The sequence below is a fragment of the Trematomus bernacchii genome, unplaced genomic scaffold, assembly GCF_902827165.1.
Source record: "Trematomus bernacchii unplaced genomic scaffold, fTreBer1.1, whole genome shotgun sequence".
NCBI lineage: Eukaryota > Metazoa > Chordata > Actinopteri > Perciformes > Nototheniidae > Trematomus > Trematomus bernacchii.
In genome coordinates this window covers 1,996,937-2,015,649 of record NW_022987571.1, presented here as the reverse complement: position 1 = coordinate 2,015,649, position 18,713 = coordinate 1,996,937, and the positions used below count along the sequence as shown (strand labels likewise).

Sequence of the window (18,713 nt, the reverse complement as noted above, 5' to 3'; positions counted from 1 at the left end):
TGTTCCGCACGGACATTTTAGTTAACCGGACTTACTGTTGATGTGAAATCCGAAAAAAAATACGTTATACACCATAACGGTGCACAGCTGATATAAAAGGACTTGTCGTTTTTAAAGATATTACTGATTTTCTTTGAATATAAGAATGTAAATACTGAGTTGAGAGAATAGTCAGGGGATTTGGGTGATGGGAGACACATCTATGGATTCACAATTTCAATAGCTTAGATATACCTTTCTGTCTGTGATGTTTTACAAATCAGATATTATAAGTAAAACATGTGAAATAATATAGCAATATCCTGTACAATTAAATAAAACTACACATCTTCAGATGTTATACATACACAAGTGTCCTACACTAATAATACAAAGTTATTATGGCTGTGTTTACCTTGTATGCACCGCCTAGTGGTTAAAGCACGTTATTGAATTAGTTGTGTATATGATATATCAATGATCCTTAGAAAATCTTGAAATCTTGAAAGGGATGTGAAAAATAGCCATTATATACAGTCTTTAATTAACTATTAGTAGAGAATAACGAGTAATGAATATACTTTATAGAGATCTGCAGATAAATGTTTAGTCTTCTCAAGCAGCAGCTATCAAATATCTCTCCTGATTGTTGGCACTTGACAATCACCTTTCCCTGAATTTGACTCAGGTGTAACTAAAGCCTGATTTAAGGGTTGTTTATATTTCACATCATTAATCAGAATCTGCAAAGTAACTAAAATAAATGTAGTGGAGTAAAAATACCAGGTTAACCTCTGAATTGTAGTGGAGTAGAATTGCTGTTTTGTTTAGTAATGGATATTGAATATGGAATAAAGGTTTTGACAAGACCTGGTGTAACAATAATCAAAAAGGACATTAAAAGAGCTCCAGATGTCAATGATCTAAACAAAACAGCACACCTGAAATGTATATTTAAATTTATTAAGGGCAGTGAATTCGTTTTTTCTGTATGTTTTTCAAATCAGTGTTATACAGTAGGCCTAAGTGTCATAGACAGTGTTACATTGATATTATTATCCTTAAAATATATATAAAACAAAACCATTTATGATCTTTTTTTTTGGGTGGTTTACTAATGACAGTTAATTCTGTTTCTGCTATTGATGGTTTAATTTTTGTGAAAAATAATAAAATAATAAAATGCAATAACGTGCTTTAACCACTAGATGTGCCTTTCTATCAGCTGTGCACCGTTATGGTGTAAATATAACCTATCTACCAATTGGATCAAATATAAAAGTCAGCCGAATTAGTATTGATACTGCAAGGAGACGTATTGTGTGAAAAGAAATGTAAGATGTTGTTTAATTGCTGATATATTTATGATCCACGTCACGTTTTCAGTTTTGGCGGCAGTGCTTCCTGTTTGTCCAGAAGTCTTCTCATCAGGGCTCTATAAATACAGAACTACGGCAGATATGTCAAATTTAATGCAGCCGAACCGTGTATTACAATGCCGTTATGTGACGACCTCCAAAGCAAACTCGGAATAAAGTATTATTTTCTTTTTAATTGTTTTTTCGGATTTCACATCAACAGTAAGTCCGGTTAACTAAAATGTCCGTGCGGAACAATACCCCCAACCCATAGATCCGTGGGTGAATAATGTCAATCACCACATTACACCATAGAGTGGCGAAGTCACGCCCATCTATTTACGGTCCATGGGACCTTATTTCGGAAAAATAATGTATTGAAGTCAATGGAGAGAGAAAACTTATCTTTCGATCCCGTTTGAATTGTGCCATGAATTACACATATGATGTTTGTCAATCTTAAAAAATCATTTCCATGTGAAAAAAGTCACAGTTTGTCAAAAAAACTGTTGAAATATAAGACTATGAAAAATACGCAACTAGAAAGACTACAAATCCCAGAGTCGCGTAAGTGATGTCACAATTGTTTTCCTCCACTAAGAGATAGCTAAGATCAGCGCCATATAGATATAATCTATCTATATGGCGCTGGCTAAGATAAAATAACTTTAACAAGATGCCTGTGTGCTTAGTACCAGGTTGTTATCATACCAGCAATGGGTCTTGCTCGTTCTTTTGCTTCCCGTCTGATGAAAGGACCAGGAGTGGCTTGATCAAGTTAGCTACCTAGCTAGTAGCTAGCACGTTAGTTAGCATTACAGCCTTGTCATTTTTATTAGCCTTAACATGAAGTAACATTAAGTAACCCAAAATGTTAAACATTAAGAGTAGTAGTCATATTTCGTGAACCCTTTGAAGAGTACTGTCACCGGTGTGATCATTCTATAATACACAATTTAAGCCCGGGGGAGAAATGCTAACGCTAACGCTAGCATCGGCGATCGGCGATCTTTTCTACTTCATGCTATCTGCACAAATGGTTGAAATTAAAAAGACCAGGCAGTTCAGAGAGAATCAAAGGCTGGCAGGCAGGCAGCTTTGCATGACATTCTTCAGGACGTGTTTCATTGTGGTGATAGTGAGGGTAGTCAATCGTTTTGTTGACAAGACAGTAGTGACGGCCATCTTGGTGACGTGTGTTGTTGACCAGAGATGTAGTTCATTGAGCGTTTCACACAAACAAATGTGTTACTTCACAGTTTTACGACACATTTTATTTTTTTTTACTTGCAAAATTATATTTTAAATTGACAAACATCATATGTGTAATTCGTGGCACAATTCAAACGGGATCGAAAGATAATCTTTCTCTCTCCATTGACTTCAATACATAATTTTTCCGAAATAAGGTCCCATGGAGGTCCACCGGAAGGGGAGGGACTTCGCCACTCTATAGACTGTATATATAAAGCATTACACACACCCCTTCACATTTACATTTTAATTTACATTAAAGTATTTCGTGAGGTCTTTTAAAATGTTTTTAAATATAATTAGGGTTGTCGTTGAAGAGTTTGTAAATTGCGTTGCCTGGCAACGCAATCGCACAACGTCACGTCCGTTAATTCCACATCCACACCAGTCTATGATCCACACACATGGATTAACATCGATTTAATACATGAATGTAGCCTTTGTTTCTGCTAAAAGAGGTGTCGACCAGCTAGGGCAACAAGAAAATCGGCGAAATCAAGTGTGACGATTAAAAAATAAATGAAAAACATCTCATTTTGACAATAAAAACCGACCAATAGGCGCGGTAGACCATTTGCTTGGCACTTCCGGGTATTTCTCCACTGGTTAGGCCATGTTAACAATACCGTGTAACTGTCACGTTTGAAGGGACGAAACCGTGACATATTCACGTCTCCCAGCATGGTAGATCGTCACATGTTCACGTCTTGCCGTGATACCGGGTTGGATTAAAGAGCATTTGGCATGATGTGGTACCTGTGTAATCTGTAGCAGCTATATTGTTTTGATACTTCTGGGTAAATCTGTCTTGGTGATGCTCTATTCTGCTATTGATACTTTAAGGAGTGTCAGGCTATTTAATGCATGTAACCTTAGTCATTGGCACTTGAGATATTTCTTTAAGGCCAGACAGGAAGGTGGTAATACATTGAAAATGGATCATCAATTGTTTGCATAGGAAAATGTCCAACATTTAAATGCAATGCAACAAGAAGAAATATATTATTCCATCTCTAAGAAGACCTGCAAAAGCTGCCACAGTTGATAACTTCTCCTCTCAATTAAAGCCAGTGCTCAACAGACCAGACTCCAGTTATCCTTCGGCTAAACATGGCTACTTAACACCTTGGAATAAATAAGCCCACACATCGATTCAAATCTTTGAATGGGAAACTTGTTTCCTTTCTATTTAGCGATCTGTCTTTGTGAGTGCATGCTTTTCTTATCTCTGGCTATAGGTTGCTGTGTTCAGAGGAAAATGAATTGGAGTAAATTGTAAAACTAGAAGGAAGAAATACAAAGGGTCAATCATGCAAAAACACCAGCATCTTGTTTAAATCATTATGAGACAGATTTAATTGTTTTCAATAATTAACATATAACAAATATTTCAAAGAAATATGGTTACAATCAAAGCATACATATTCAGTTCCTATGAATTGATTGTGTTACCTAAGTAACAATTACTTAATAAAATCATCAACCATCAACCAGGCTGAGCAGTGTGTGTTGTCTACTGTCCCACAGCAAGGAAGTGTACAACAGGGAAGGTAGATAGAAAAAGGCATGAGTAAAGAGCGTAGACCAACATAGTAAATAAAAAGGTGGGCTCACGTAAATAAAACAAAACCAAATAGCACATGAATAGCACAAAAAAAAACTAAGCTGTTTTAAAATGAACTTTGTGTGTTTAAAGCTGCTAAACAACTTGACATTCATTTTAAAGTCACCTGAAAAAGAAAAATGTGTGAAGCTGGTAAACTCAGCCCCCTTTTATGGAAGAGAATTAGGGCCAAATGTGAACATTTATTGAGACCTGACACAAAGGGAATTTTTTTAATTTAGAGATAAAAGTCAGACTTCTTAGGAAATACTGACTATAATCTCAGAATTCTGACTTTTATCTCAGAAATAAAAAAATGTCTTTGGGTCAGATCTCAAAAATATGATCACATTTGGCCTTAATCCTCCTCTGTAACCATCCAATCAAAATGAAACATAAATCCAAAATATGAATCTGCCTTTTCAATGCAATCCTTCTAATGATTTAAAAAGCTCTGTACAGCAACATCGAAATGTGTTTGTCACTACAATGTCACTTGACTACATTTTTTACCAGTTTTGCCATAACTATTACCGGTTAATAAAAATGCAATAATTTGAGCGATGGACACTGCGTAAGTGTTGAGGCTTTCAAATGACCTCTTGGAGTAGAACTATGGTCATACCAAAGGAAAAGGGCGCCGTTTCATTTATCATTTAGAAGGACATTTGGTTACATTAAAGTCACCGGTACACACAAAGTGGACAGAGAGTATTCATACATATTACAGTACTAAATAGCTTTATTAAATACATATTGTATATACCTGAACTAAACCATGATTCAAGCAGCCACACCATGACTTGAACAAAAGTATATCACAAAGAACTTTCTCCTCTCAATGAGACATAACTGCTCCCTGTGTTTCCTAAGCCAGGTGAGTCTTGGTGACATTGTGTCCTGTTGTTTGTTGACTTTACGCTTTATATCCTCTGTTAGTACAGTAGGATTTATAGAAAAGCATGCCTTTGTTTAAAATACACATAAAGCCCAGCCTCCTTGTATAGTTCATCAGATCTTTGGAGTGTGCGTCAAACAAATGTTGTAATGAGTAAGCCCTGATTAAGATCTTCTGTTGAGAGAGTGGGCGAGGTCAGAGGCAGTTTTACAACACGGCATTAGATATCTATCAGTTACAAACAGCAGTCAAACTTCAGCGATATTATTTACATAATAATACATAATTCAGCTATAGATAAAAATGCTTGCATCGACCAACATGTCAACTCTTCAGGAACTTGCCTTGACATTTCGTATAATGTCGATAATGCCTTGGCTTTTCTGAGGAACATTTCCTCGAACCATATAACAGAGTGTTCGGCTTCAAAGTGTATAGAACAGTAAACACAGATTGAGGGTATTTCTTTAGCTCTAGTCTTGCAATATAAAACAAACCGGTTTCGTCACTCCAATTTGATACTTTAGGTGTCAACATTTGAAAATAGATTGACTTTGTGTTGTCTTTTCTTTTTTTATAATACATGCCTGTAAAAAACATATGGTTTGAAATCGGTGTGCTTTACATTTGAGTTAAAGAATTGCCCTGAATCTCCATGTTTACTGTGTTTACTCTTTCAGTGAAGTTGAAGCCTGTAAGGTGGGTCGAGGCGGTTCCTCCAAACCAAGGCATTACGGCATTATGCAACATGTCACATGTCGACATGTTGGTAGATGCAATTGTTTTAAGATAAAAAAAACACAGTTAAATTTTGACTGCTATTTGTAACTGATAGATATCAGAAATGCCAAGGCATTATCGGCATTATACGAATTGTCAAGGCCAGTTCCTGAAGAGTAGACATGTTGTCCGATCCAGTTTTTTTTCTTCTACCACTGATAAAAACACTTTGTGTCAAAACATCAAAGGACTATAAAGATAGACAAACATAGTTACATACTCATGAAGACAAACATAATTATGAACATTATGAACAATTACACATCTCATATACTATAGGGAACATACACATGTGCACACAGCCATTCATGCAACGTACAATGTAAAATGATAGTCAAATGAAATATTGTCACGTTGCATGATCATGTACAATATAAGAATGTCCCTATTTATTAAGCCCTACATTACAATTTGATAAAGCGTGTAGGTTAGTTCAAACAGTAATTGAAACCCAGCCTTGGCCGCCCAGCAGAACTAACTTTGGAGCCTCACGATGCAAACGATGTGACTCGCGACATCTGTTTATCACTATCAGATTACCATTGAAATGGTAACGTTCATCAAAAATCACATTATAAACACAATTCTTCAGACATAATGTGTACCCCTCTTGGAGCTTTCGCCCCTCACTACCCTTCTCAATGCGCAAGTAAGACAGAAGACTGTGTCTGTATTGAAGTGGCTAAAGTCACTGATCATTAAAATCCAGAAGGTAATGGCCATATACTGTACCTGGACAGCCATCAATATACTGTACTTAGAAATAAGAAATGAAGTGGTCTACCTGCTGCTTGATGGCTGAGAGAATCTTAGGGATTTATACTATAGAAGCCTGTTTTGTTCTTCTTGGGTGGATCCCCCTGTTCAAAGACAAGAGAGGACCAAAAAGAGTCAATATCAATAACTTACACTCAAAGCACTTTTACAGTAGAAGTGAGCATTGCCTTTGGGAGCAGTTAGGGGTTCAGGACACTTCAACACGTTGACCTTCCAAGTGGTAAACCACTGCAGTACTTGTAGTACTTACCACAATGACAGGGGTTGGCACCGGTTTCTGTGTCACTGGGGTTTGAGGTGAGTATACAGGCAGAGGGTTCGGGGATGGTTGTTCCTTTTCACTGTAATATGGATCCTCAGCAGGGTCCTTATGACCACTTTCTGTTCGCATACAACACCTTTGAACCAACTGAAAGAACGGAGCAACAAAACAGTTCAGATGATAGCTAGTAGAGGAAACAACTTTATCAGAAAGCTATGTCCCAATTCATTTCCTCACAAGGCACGGCCTTGAAAGGAGTCCAAAGAGAATCCTGTGCCCCATCCCAAATGTTGTAATGGTCTCACTCAGACAAATATTTGACCAGAATTCAGTGTTTTTAAGGATGCTGAAGGCCACAGAGGCTCCATAAATCCTTCAATTTTCTGCAAGAAAGGCTGCAGTTCTGTCAATTTTTCTGTTAATCTGGTTTATCTCAAGGGAATTATCATTCAAATCAACTTTGGTCGGTCTTAAATTGCGTACTTATATGTATGCAAAGTATGGCAAAATGCAGTGTACTAAGATAACCTAGATGGTGCACTCATAAAGGTCAAAGTTTAGTGTGGAACATTTCTCAACTCAACACAACAATCGCCATCTTGGCTACGTAATGGAAGTTACGTGACCAGACATGATTGTGGTTGCTCCAGTAAACACTGCACTTTACAAATAAAATGAATACATGGGTTGGTTTTTTCACTTTTTAAAGTGGACCTATCATGCTATATTTAAATGATATATTGTAGGGCCATACCTATATAAGGTATATTTATACGTTTCTGTTTTCAAAATACCAAACAGATCATGCATTTTAGCCATGCCTCATTTGCTGTTTGCTGTCTACGGATCTGATTCTGCTGACCACGCCCCCCTGCAGGAGAGGTGAGCCGTGCTCTGATCAGCTGCTGGGCTGTCAGAAGAGGGGGAGAAAAAGAGATCTCCGTCCTCCGTGTTTTATTATATAGAGTCGTTATTCATTTGTTTTAAAGCTCAATAAATAACAAAGAAGACCTTTGACCGGCACTTTTCAAATTTTGTCCGGAAGATTTCAACTTTAACGGACATCTTGACCGGCGAAAGAAACTGAAACTGAAACTCTGCCGCACGGTCCCCTCGTTCCTTGGAAGAGGCGGAGAGGTGGGTGTTTGTCATCTGCTGGTGGACTAACCGGAGAGAATTACAGTGCTTGCCTCGACGGGGAGGGATTGCATTGAATTAAAGCAGCGGGAGCAAACGCTTGCCTCGGGGAGGGAGAAAAAAAGCCACAGCGGAGAATAAACAGAAGGGTAACCATGGTAACTATGGGCGGGAAGTCTTCTTCGCTGCTTTTGTGGCAGACTACAGCGCCACTTACAGGCCTGGCATATGTACTACAGCGTCTCCAGCGCTTTCGAGCGGCAATGGCCGGCCGTGGCCCAACCCCACATTCCCCTGATAGGTGGAGAGTTGGCCCAATAGCCGTAGCGCCACTTCTGTGACGACATAGAAGTGTTCAAATCTGGATCAGTCTGTATCTGATCCGTTACAGCCCCTTTATTAGAGATTTGGGTATGGAGGAAAATAGAGAGGGTTGTGTTTTCTGACACTTGGTGAGTTTCCTGGAACACCGGGGACACATATTCATGTATAAAAGACGTACAAAAGTGCATTTTGCATGATAGGTCCCCTTTAAATAATGTACCATTATACAGGTGTCAAAAATAATCTACAGTTATCTGTTTAGGGTAAATTAAGAACCACAAACAAACATTGCCAGCTAGTAAGCTAGGTAGCCGGCTAACAGCGCTATCGTCACTTTTGGTGAGGGCACAGCAACTATCTGCGATGTGAAACAACACTATACAGACTAACCAGATTTACATTTGCATGGGTAAATCAAAGTTATCAAAATGAGAAGTAAGTGAAATGTTATGGAGCTTAGAAACAGAAATATTGAAATGAAAAAGCATATTGTATTAAAACTGCTTGATAACTCACCAACATGATGAAGATGATTAACAGAAGCAACAGGATGACAGAGGCCAATACTAAAAGGGCAATACCCCATCCAGGTACAAAGTCACTGCTGTTCCCCCCTGATGGCAGGGGATGGGTGGGCTTTCCAGTTGAAACACTGTGCGATTCTGTGTGTTTTCCAGCAGGAGAGGTTTCAGTTTGGCTTCCAGATGTTTTTGTCGGATCTCCAATTGTGGTAGTAGCAGATTTGACTGATGAAGCCATGGATGCATTGGACGTTGAAAGTGTTGTAGTTGTATTAGGTTTTGGTGCAGTGATATTTGTAATAGTCATTGTTGTGGTGGTATTGGTCTTATTAGGTGTTGTTGCGGTGGTAGTTGTAGTGGGTGCTGTTGTGGTGGTGGTTGAAGGAGGTGGGTCTGTGGTTATGGTAGTGGGTGCTGTTGTGGGGGTGGTTGAAGGAGGTGGGTCTGTGGTTGTGGTAGTGGGTGCTGTGGTGGGGGTGGTTGAAGGAGGTGGGTCTGTGGTTGTGGTAGTGGGTGCTGTGGTGGGGGTGGTTGAAGGAGGTGGGCCTGTGGTTGTGGTAGTGGGTGCTGTTGTGGGGGTGGTTGAAGGAGGTGGGTCTGTGGTTGTGGTAGTGGGTGCTGTGGTGGGGGTGGTTGAAGGAGGTGGGTCTGTGGTTATGGTAGTGGGTGCTGTTGTGGGGGTGGTTGAAGGAGGTGGGTCTGTGGTTGTGGTAGTGGGTGCTGTGGTGGGGGTGGTTGAAGGAGGTGGGTCTGTGGTTGTAGTGGGTGCTGTGGTGGGGGTGGTTGAAGGAGGTGGGTCTGTGGTTGTGGTAGTGGGTGCTGTGGTGGGGGTGGTATTAGTAGGTGTTGTGGTTCTATTGGTGGTGGTATATGTTGTTTTACGTGGGTCTGTGGTTCTGGTAGCAGGTGCTGTTGAGGTGATGGTAGTTGTTGTACTTGGGTCTGTGGTTATTGTTAAGGAATAATTCTTCTAGATATCTAACCTTTTGCTCTGTGACGTGTTATCTCCTTTAAGGAAAGGCCTTGGTGCCATATGTGTTGTTGTCACCAGTGTGTGACCGGTCAACTTGACTGGCACGAAGGGTAATTGTTGTGGGAACACTGAGGCACTTCTTTATCGGTGTTTGTGGGCTCTAGGATGTGAAATCCTTGAGGCCATGAGTGTTGGACACAAATTCAGTGTTTAGTCTACTCCTTCAGAGATGTTGATTTCTCTCTGTGAACCAGTTAAAAGGTCTAGCATAGAGAGAGGTTCTTCAGAATTGACGTGGCAACTCTACCGTGTAGTCAGAACCTCTGACTCTTTGATTTGTGATGTGAATCCTCCGGCCGAATACTCTGAATAAACCCATCAGTGTTTGACATCAAAGCTCCAACTCTCACCGTGTCTCCTTCCTGAGTCGGTGACTCCATGCATTACTACACAGAAGTTTCCTCCACAAATTGGCGTTGTCGGCAGGATACCAACAGATCTTCAGAGACTGGTAAGTGTGATTTCAAATCTACATTTGGACATTGCCTTACCAGAATCTGTGATTGACGGTATCCTAAAATTATCTGTGAAGCTAAGCGGCTGCGTTTCGTTTTGGTTAATGAACATTTGGGGCTAGTAACCCCAGGGGATCATCCAGGGACTCTGTCTTGGCTGGTTCCCTCTGTGTGTGCTGCTCGGGACGTATGTGCCGTGCAGGCATACACGGAGATGTTTAAAAAGACCTTAATGAGGGCAGCAGTAAAGTGGAACTTCTGTGTGAAATCAAAATAGAGATTTGTAATGAACAAATCGCCGAGATTCCGGGGGTTTCAGCGGCCAACACTAGCAGTTAACTCAAGCAGCCAGAGATATTACCCCCAGCGCCTCTAAAAAAAACACGGCTCCAGCTGCGGCTCCGGGGAATGTGTGTAACATACCTCCCCGTATCTGCATGGGCTGGTGAAGTGAACTCAGAGGGAGAAAATCACAGCTTTTGTCTATAGCTTTAACTCACACCACCGCCGTCTCGGTTTAAAAGTTTAAAAGCACTCTCGTGGCTTGTGGCCGTTTACGACGTGCTGGCAGGTGCGAGGTGCGTGCATTACCTGATGCGACAGGCTCCCTACATTGCTGGAGGAGCTGGTGCCGGTCCGGGGTGCATACATAAAATTATAGGCTAATTGATCATGGGTGGGCAGTGGCATGCAAGTGTAGAACAAAACTGTGTTTCATCGTTGTGATGAACATGATGGTGTGTGTATAGGCTGGTCGAGTAGCACTACAGTTAACTGTGTAGTTTCGGATAGAAAGGGTAGAGGAGAAAAAAGTCTATGTGCTCCTGATCGGGGGGCATAGCACCACTAGAACAGGGATAGTGGGGTCGAAAGAGGATAAGCTAGTTATTGCTCTTGGACGGTCTTCAGGCACCGATCTAGGACTTGTATACAAGGGTGGGTGCGTGAGTCAAGGTGCCCCACTGGGTTGATCATATCCCTACCCCCTCTGAAACCTCTTTAATCCGGACTAAATTGAGCTGGATGAACTTTGCTGTCGCACTGGTGTTTATTACGAGTTCATCATGTTTGTTTGTCTGATTGTTTGTATCAGGGGTCTATATTGGTTTGTCTAACCGCCGTCTTGTGCATGTTTTGTAACAACTAATAATGAATCAGTCCATAGCCAGGGTAAAATAAACTAAGCTTTAGTTAACTCACCAAAAGTAAATGACTTGAGAAAAATAAATAATATATAGTGTTTTGCAAAATTCTGGTAGTATAGATGTGCTGCAAATGAAAATAAATAGCAAAAGAGTGTTTTTATGTCCTGCATCTGAGTGTGCAGAGGAACATGTAAACAAGGAGCACACTGTTCAGGGTGTGCGCTGTAGGTGTAAGAAGAAGAGAAGATTATATTACTTTAAGAATACATTCTTAAATTGTATTGCTGGTATGTTAAGATATGTTTGTGACCTTTTATAAACCCTATGCCCTGTCCTGCACCCTTAGACCCTCAGAGGCATCACTGCTGGTCGTAAAAAACCTGCCTGAGGAGGTCAGGGTTGCAAAATCTGTCTGCTGTTTTAGGTCAATGTTGTATTATTTGTTTCATTTATTCTTAAATCTATGTATTGTATGGTAATAATGAGAATAAAACCTAATGTATTGAACACATTCCGAAACAAAGCTGATAAGACAGAACTTGACTCAGACATAATACAAATTATTGTTGAAACCTTTTGCGCTGTTGCTGCAAAATGGAAACTTTGTTGATTGTCTGTTCCAACTGGCCACTGGAATCAGATAATTAATATAAGTTGAAGTTTAATTACAGTTTTAAATATAGTTTAACATTCTTTATTAAACTGCTTCAAATGATTTCTCGTATCAACCAATTGGTCTCCATAGACATTACTACAATTCTAATAGTTGTTAAACTACTGACAAGTTTTCTGAAACCGAGCTTATGAACAAAAGAGTAAAGGTCGCTGGTTAAGCCAGGATCAATATATTTGTTGACGTTTTCATTACAGTGTGCATAATAAATGTGTTAAATGAATTGAGCAATTCTTTAAAAAGTATAATGTTGCAATCTCTTTACAATAAGTAATTACAGTTAAAAAAAAAATAGATGTTGTTTTCCAAGGGCCTCTCCTTCACAGCCCTACACTTTAAATCATGAGACTTTCAAATCATAACAGACAGAGATCGGTATCACTTTGTGTTGCAAGCCAAATCCATGTAAAGGTTCTACTTGAGCCCAATTTAAATACCATAAAGAAAGTATTGAACCCAGCTCAAGCTAAATGTCAAATGTATTAAATTAATGTACAAGTGTTTTGATTTATTTCAAATGTTCTAATCTCAGTTTCTTTCGAGTTCAGTCTAAGCAACAAATTGTTTCTCATAACATTCTCACTGCTGTCCCAAATGTTTTAACCTTGGGCAGACAAGCTGTTCACACACCCACACACACACACCCACACACTTTGGATAAGTAGTCACCTTATCCACATTGTAAATTGTTGCCTTCTTTAAAGTTATTAGTAATTTAAGATGAATTATTAAATTAAATGTGGTACATAAGATAAAAATAAATAAAATAACTTTGACTTGATCATTTTGTTCACAACATTAGACCTGTCCTCTAATCTCTACTAGAATAAGATACGTGTGCATGTTTGGATGTTTTAACACTCCTGTAATGTACCTAATCTTGATATCCTTTTCATTACAGAGCTGGGAAAATGGTGTATTGATTAGATTCTGATCCGTGCACGTCCAATTTTGACTGACTTTAGTTCTAATGTTAATGTTAATTTGACTTCAACCCATAAGTAATTATTTAAATTAACTCTAAATGTCACATGATGATGGATTAGTGTTCCACATTTCTTCCACTAATTTGTTTTACAATTAGGCCAAAGGTAAAGAGAGACATTGATGACCTTGTGTCCCTTTTGTTAGTACGTGGTTCCATTTTGTCTATGGCCTTGGACGGCTTCACTAAAAGTCACCCAGTTCTGCCCTGCTGCAGTCCGGCTGAGTGCAGTCACAGAGATGCTAAAGGCTGCTCTACATGACATTAATGGTCTGGTCCGAGAATGGCCACCATTTCCTGCTCCCAGAGAGAATGACACTCCTCAAACTGAACATTACAGCCGTTGATACTGTCTCACATGGGTCTGCTCCCCCCCACCGAGCCATGAACTGAAAGCATGACATCTGCTATAAACACTTGGAAGCCTCCCTGTCACACCAGCACCAACCCTTGGGTCAGTCAGATGAGACTAACGGCTTCACTTAGGGCATTTGGTTCAGATACATGACTCTCGTTACCGCAGAGTGGGTTGTTTTTAAGGCTATTCATACTGCTATGATGCCTGTAAGTGGGCGAGCTGGTAAAAGCCCCTACTATTGTTTCAAATAGGCCTAATGTCAGGGGTCGCTTAATGTCTAGTTCTATATGCAGGGTGCGTACGGGTGCTGGAAATCCTTGAAAATGCTTGAAATTGTACGAAGTGTTTTCAAGGTTTGAAAAGTGCTTGAATTTTGGGAATGGTGCTTGAATTTGGGATAAAGTGCTTGAAATTGTAAATGCTTTACTTCGCTTTTTAGATTAAAAGAAAATAAAGAAGTCTGAGCGCGCTTAATTGCTTCGCTTTTACATAAAACAGCTCCGCTCCGGCCTTCCCGCGCAATGCGCGTGACCGGCAAGTGTTTTTGTTATGTGTGTGACCTGGGCATTCTGATGAGAGTGATAGATGACAGTATGCCAGGAGGTTGCCGTTTCAACGAGCGTTGGCTAGCAGAAGACAAATACAAGCCATGGCTGAGACGAGGGTCAAGCGAAGCCCAAGAGTAGCCTCCTGCAAAGTGTGCAACAATAACGATGCGAGAGTCTGCGCTGACGAGCCACACACCACACGAAAGGTACGCTGTAGTAGAACATTTTAGATAAGGCTATCGTTGCATGTAAAATACATGACACTTTTCTATGTGCGCGGCAAAACAAGCTCGCCAAAATGGCTTCACTAGTCTGGCAGTATTTTAAGTGTCCGAAAATGACAATAAAATAGCGGTATGCAACGGTGTGTGTGAAGCAGAAATCCTGCAGCTCCACCCGCTGTGACGGACCGGTGAGCAGAGCAGAACACACATTAAGAGTTAGACCTAACACACTTAGCTATCTTATCTACCTCTGGAACAAGCTAAACTAGTTATAAATATATTTATTCTTCACTGTTGGGTCGCTCATTACTGGATCAGTGAGCTGCAGGAGATACTGACGGACTGTCAGGAGAGAGAGAGAGGGGGAGAGAGGAAAAGAGAGCGATATCGGTATCGGCCGATACTGATTCCGGCGATCGGCTCCAAAATTGGCGATCGGAGCATCCCTAATAATTGTATATGATATGTTTTATAATGATTGATCATCAAAGTGTTCTCAAAGCTGGTAAAGTTGCAGCTAGTTTGAATGACTTTGTATACTGCAGGGTAGCTTGTGAATTTACTCCAGGTGGAACTAAAGTCTGATTTAACACTTGATTATATTTCACATCATTCATCCACATCTGTGAAGTAACTAAATGTATTACATACATGTAGTGGAGGGAAAGTACACCATTTACCTCTGACTTGTGTTTACTGCCAACCTAAAAGTACCTCAAAAATAGTAATCAATAATATATTGAAAAGTTATTTGGCTGATTGTTTTATATTGGCTCAGCCAGGTTATATGGGATGCCCAGTCTACGTACAGCTGGGTCACTCATTTTGAAATATTAAACTTAGTTTTCTTTTCTAACATTTTTAATTTTTCATCCTCATGTAGAATGCTATTATGAAACACACATTTGGTTGTTTATAGCATAAAGAACATCTGATTTAATGTGAGGTAGGGAAATAATCATTTGAGTATAAGTATGTGTATATAAATATGTAATTTACAACAGCTGTAAAATTTTCATTTCAAACCTTTATTTATCCAGGTTGTATCCCATTGAGATCATTGACCTCTTTTTCAAGGGAGACCTGCTCAAGTAGGTTCCACATGAAACATTAAAAACATAAACAGAACAACAAAAGGACATCATACATTAGCATTACAGGGATTACAATTTACATAACTATCCACATGCACAGGTACCAACAGCTTCCGATTGAGTAGCATCCAACCGAGCTTTAAAAACATTGAGTGGCACCAGATTGCTCAGTTTCCATTTTAATTGCAGACTATTCCAGGACAGTGGAGCTGCGCATCTAAATGCTATCTTCCCTAAGACAGTCCTAGCAGTTGGCACATTTAATAAAACCACAGCATGCGATCTCAGGCAGTAGCCACTTACAATTCGCCGTGAGATCAGGGAGCAGATGTAGGATGGAAGTTTCCCTAACATGGCTTTATATATAAAAATGTACCAGTGACTGAGCCTCCGTGCAGTTAGTGAAGGCAGACCAGCCCTTGCATACAGGGTACAGTGATGGGTTAATGCTTTACAGTTTGTCACAAATCTCAGTGCACTGTGATACGCAGCATCTAAATGCTTGAAAAGCTTGAAAATGCACCTTGAAAATGCTTGAAAAGTGCTTGAATTTGACTTTGGAAAAGGTGTAAGAACCCTGTATATGTATTCACATTATATAGACAATGTTTCCACCTGGTAAAACTAAAGGCTGCACAAAACTCAGGCTAATACAACCATTCTGTTCTGCTCTAACGATTCAATGTATAGATTCTACATCAAAACAATTAGCTTTTATTGTTTCCAATGATAACGTCACCTTAAGTGGAGGAATGCAAACCTGTTTTCAAATGTAAGGTTTTGATGTTGTTTGACATTTCTCAGTAATGACACCCTCAGACACCCAATATCATTCATGCTATGCCTTCAGTAATAACTCAGATGTTAAAGGGATGAAACTTTTCCTCCCAAATCAGATATGCTTTGTTTTTCAACAAATGTATCAATTTCCTGCATAATATATGTTTATCACAATGGTTTTTTGTAAGCTGCACACAGGTGATACTGAGTCTTCTCGATTAATAGATTATAAACTATACCATGCTTAAATAGACTCCTAAGTTATTATTTCATATGTACCATATGTAAGAAAAGGGAGGGAAGAGTCAATTATATTGAGTAATTTATATTGAGTAAGTTATTTTATATTGGGTAATTTATTTCTCAAACCTATGTTTTATGGAAGAGACAAAATATTTCTGATAAACTAATATTTTATCAAAAGGTAAATGGTGAATTAATATACATTTAGAATCATTGAGAAGGGGTTATATCCACAGGGACAAGCTCACCTTTAACTTACAATAACATTTCTCTGCTATGGACTGATGAGTATATGATTCTTGCATGTTCAATGACTAACACAAACCTTCAAAATGATAATGTGCATGTGTCAGGAAGGCTCCCAAATCATTCTGAGGGGCCTATCCTATTTTTGTAATTAAATGATAATGTGCTAATCCATTACTTTGAGTTGTCTTCACTCAGAAAAACATCCCTATCAAGTGTTAACCCAATAACTAGGACAGCTCTCAAGGCCAAGGGTCAGAGAGAGAGGGTCACACTCTCCGGGTGCAGAGAGCACCCCCAGCCACGTGCAAGGAAGCACGAGGTCGTTCGAGATGGGATGCTTCTCTTCACCTTTCTGATAAGAGGGGGTTCTTCTCTTCATCTTTCTGCTCGGTGGGCTCTAGCAGACAACCCTGCAGGACGAGCGAGGGCTTCAGAGGCTTCTATAATACAAGGTTCCATGTTTCTTGGAGGAGTTTGATGTCTTCCTAACCTCTCCCATCACGGGGGACACACCTGGATGCATCAGGAATACGCAGTTGCTCTCAAGCAGATAGCAGAAGGAATACCGGCAGATGAGCCTCCGTCTCACTGGGGGATCAGCTACAGTGCTCACTGAATGAGCCACACAAAAGCAGAGCAATTGGGGGGTTGAAATATGGCGCTCTGATGAAGAAGAGTTTGAGCCAATCAGCACCTCAGTGCTAATCTACAGTATCAGGATGCCTTTACACACCAGACACTCGGTGTCATAAAGGGAGGAGGAGAACGAAGACTGACGGACATGTTCTTCCAGCTCTCGTACAAAGATGAACTTTGAATTGAATGACCAGGTGTTTAAAGATGTACAATTAATGATTGTTTTTTTTATATTTCCAATGACCAGACATGTGTTAAATAGTGGTGATAAATATATTTAGTCAGATCAGATTACATTTTCACACTAAACAAAATGAATAAATAAATATTCTCAGATTATAAAGTATTGAATAATAAGATATTTCTAATATTATAACAGATAATGTTAATATCCTTAATCATCCAGCAATCAGACTTTACAACACTACTCTTTAATGTATTACCCATGCACAGACAGACATAAAATGATGTTTCAAGTACTGGATTAATTTCAGTTTTGGCCCAAAACAAATATTTATAATAATTCATATAACAATTATGTAGCATATTTGATCCTCAAATTAGAGAAGTATAATTTAAAGAAATTGATATTCTATATTTCAACATTAGATAAACACAGAAGAATCCTTTCCAAGTACCATAAGTAGATGTAAAGGTAAGTATGGCTAATAAGAATAATTGATAGACTTAATTTGGTACAGATCAGTTGTAGCATTTACAAATGTATGAATTAAAGTTTTAAGAATGTTTAATCTTTCCTTTCCAGGTTTTTACAAAAGTCTTTGAATATTTGCCTAACTTTTCCTTTTCAGATTTTGAACAATGTACTTGACTAAAATGAATGTATTGATTTTACTAAGACTAAGTGCCTTACTCTTGGCTAAAGCGTAATGAAGTAAACGTAAAGTAATCCTAAAATTGAGGACACTGCAATTTCGCAGATTACAGATTGATCAAATCACCACTGTGAATGTTATGCCTTAGCTGGATCTCTTATGATCCTAAGTTTTAAATGCTTTTGACTAGTGATTGCCTTAAAGCAAATCTTTAAGCTGTTTCTGGTTTTGATTTTATAGTTTGATAAATGACATTAACTAATGGTTTAAATGATAAAAGATATTAGTTTAAAACAAATATTTTTGCTATTATGTATCTGTGTTTTATGTGTGGTCATTATTGTGCTTATTGACAAAAGATGCTCCAAACACTGATGAGAGATAATCTTTCCTATTATGATTGCCTGTATCAATCATTGTGATTGAATGTTTCAATCTTACTCTACTTTGTGATGTAATTGAATGTAAGGTGAGACCACACTCGAATCTGAAGACGCCTATTGATTTAAGTATTGACCAGAATTATTAGACTAATGTTTTAAGGTTATCAAAAATGATAAA

The 18,713-nt window shown here is 39.0% G+C and overlaps 1 protein-coding gene across 1 annotated transcript; it reads right to left on the bottom strand.

The window, feature by feature from the left end:
- Positions 1-9,222: 9,222 nt before the first annotated feature.
- On the bottom strand, positions 9,223-14,315 carry LOC117479208 (histidine-rich glycoprotein-like). Its single transcript, XM_034126219.1, has 2 exons — positions 14,287-14,315; positions 9,223-9,712 (listed from the first exon to the last, which is right to left on the bottom strand). Exons 1-2 carry the CDS (start codon positions 14,313-14,315, stop codon positions 9,223-9,225), a joined length of 519 nt encoding a protein of 172 aa, XP_033982110.1.
- Positions 14,316-18,713: the final 4,398 nt, after the last annotated feature.

Coding starts and splice junctions, on each gene's coding strand:
- LOC117479208 (XM_034126219.1), bottom strand. CDS start 14,315: ATGTTCTACTACAGCGTACCTTTCGTGTG. Junction 9,713..14,286: donor TACAGCGTACCTTTCGTGTG/GTGTGTGGCTCG, acceptor CCCCCACCACAG/CACCCACTACCACAACCACA.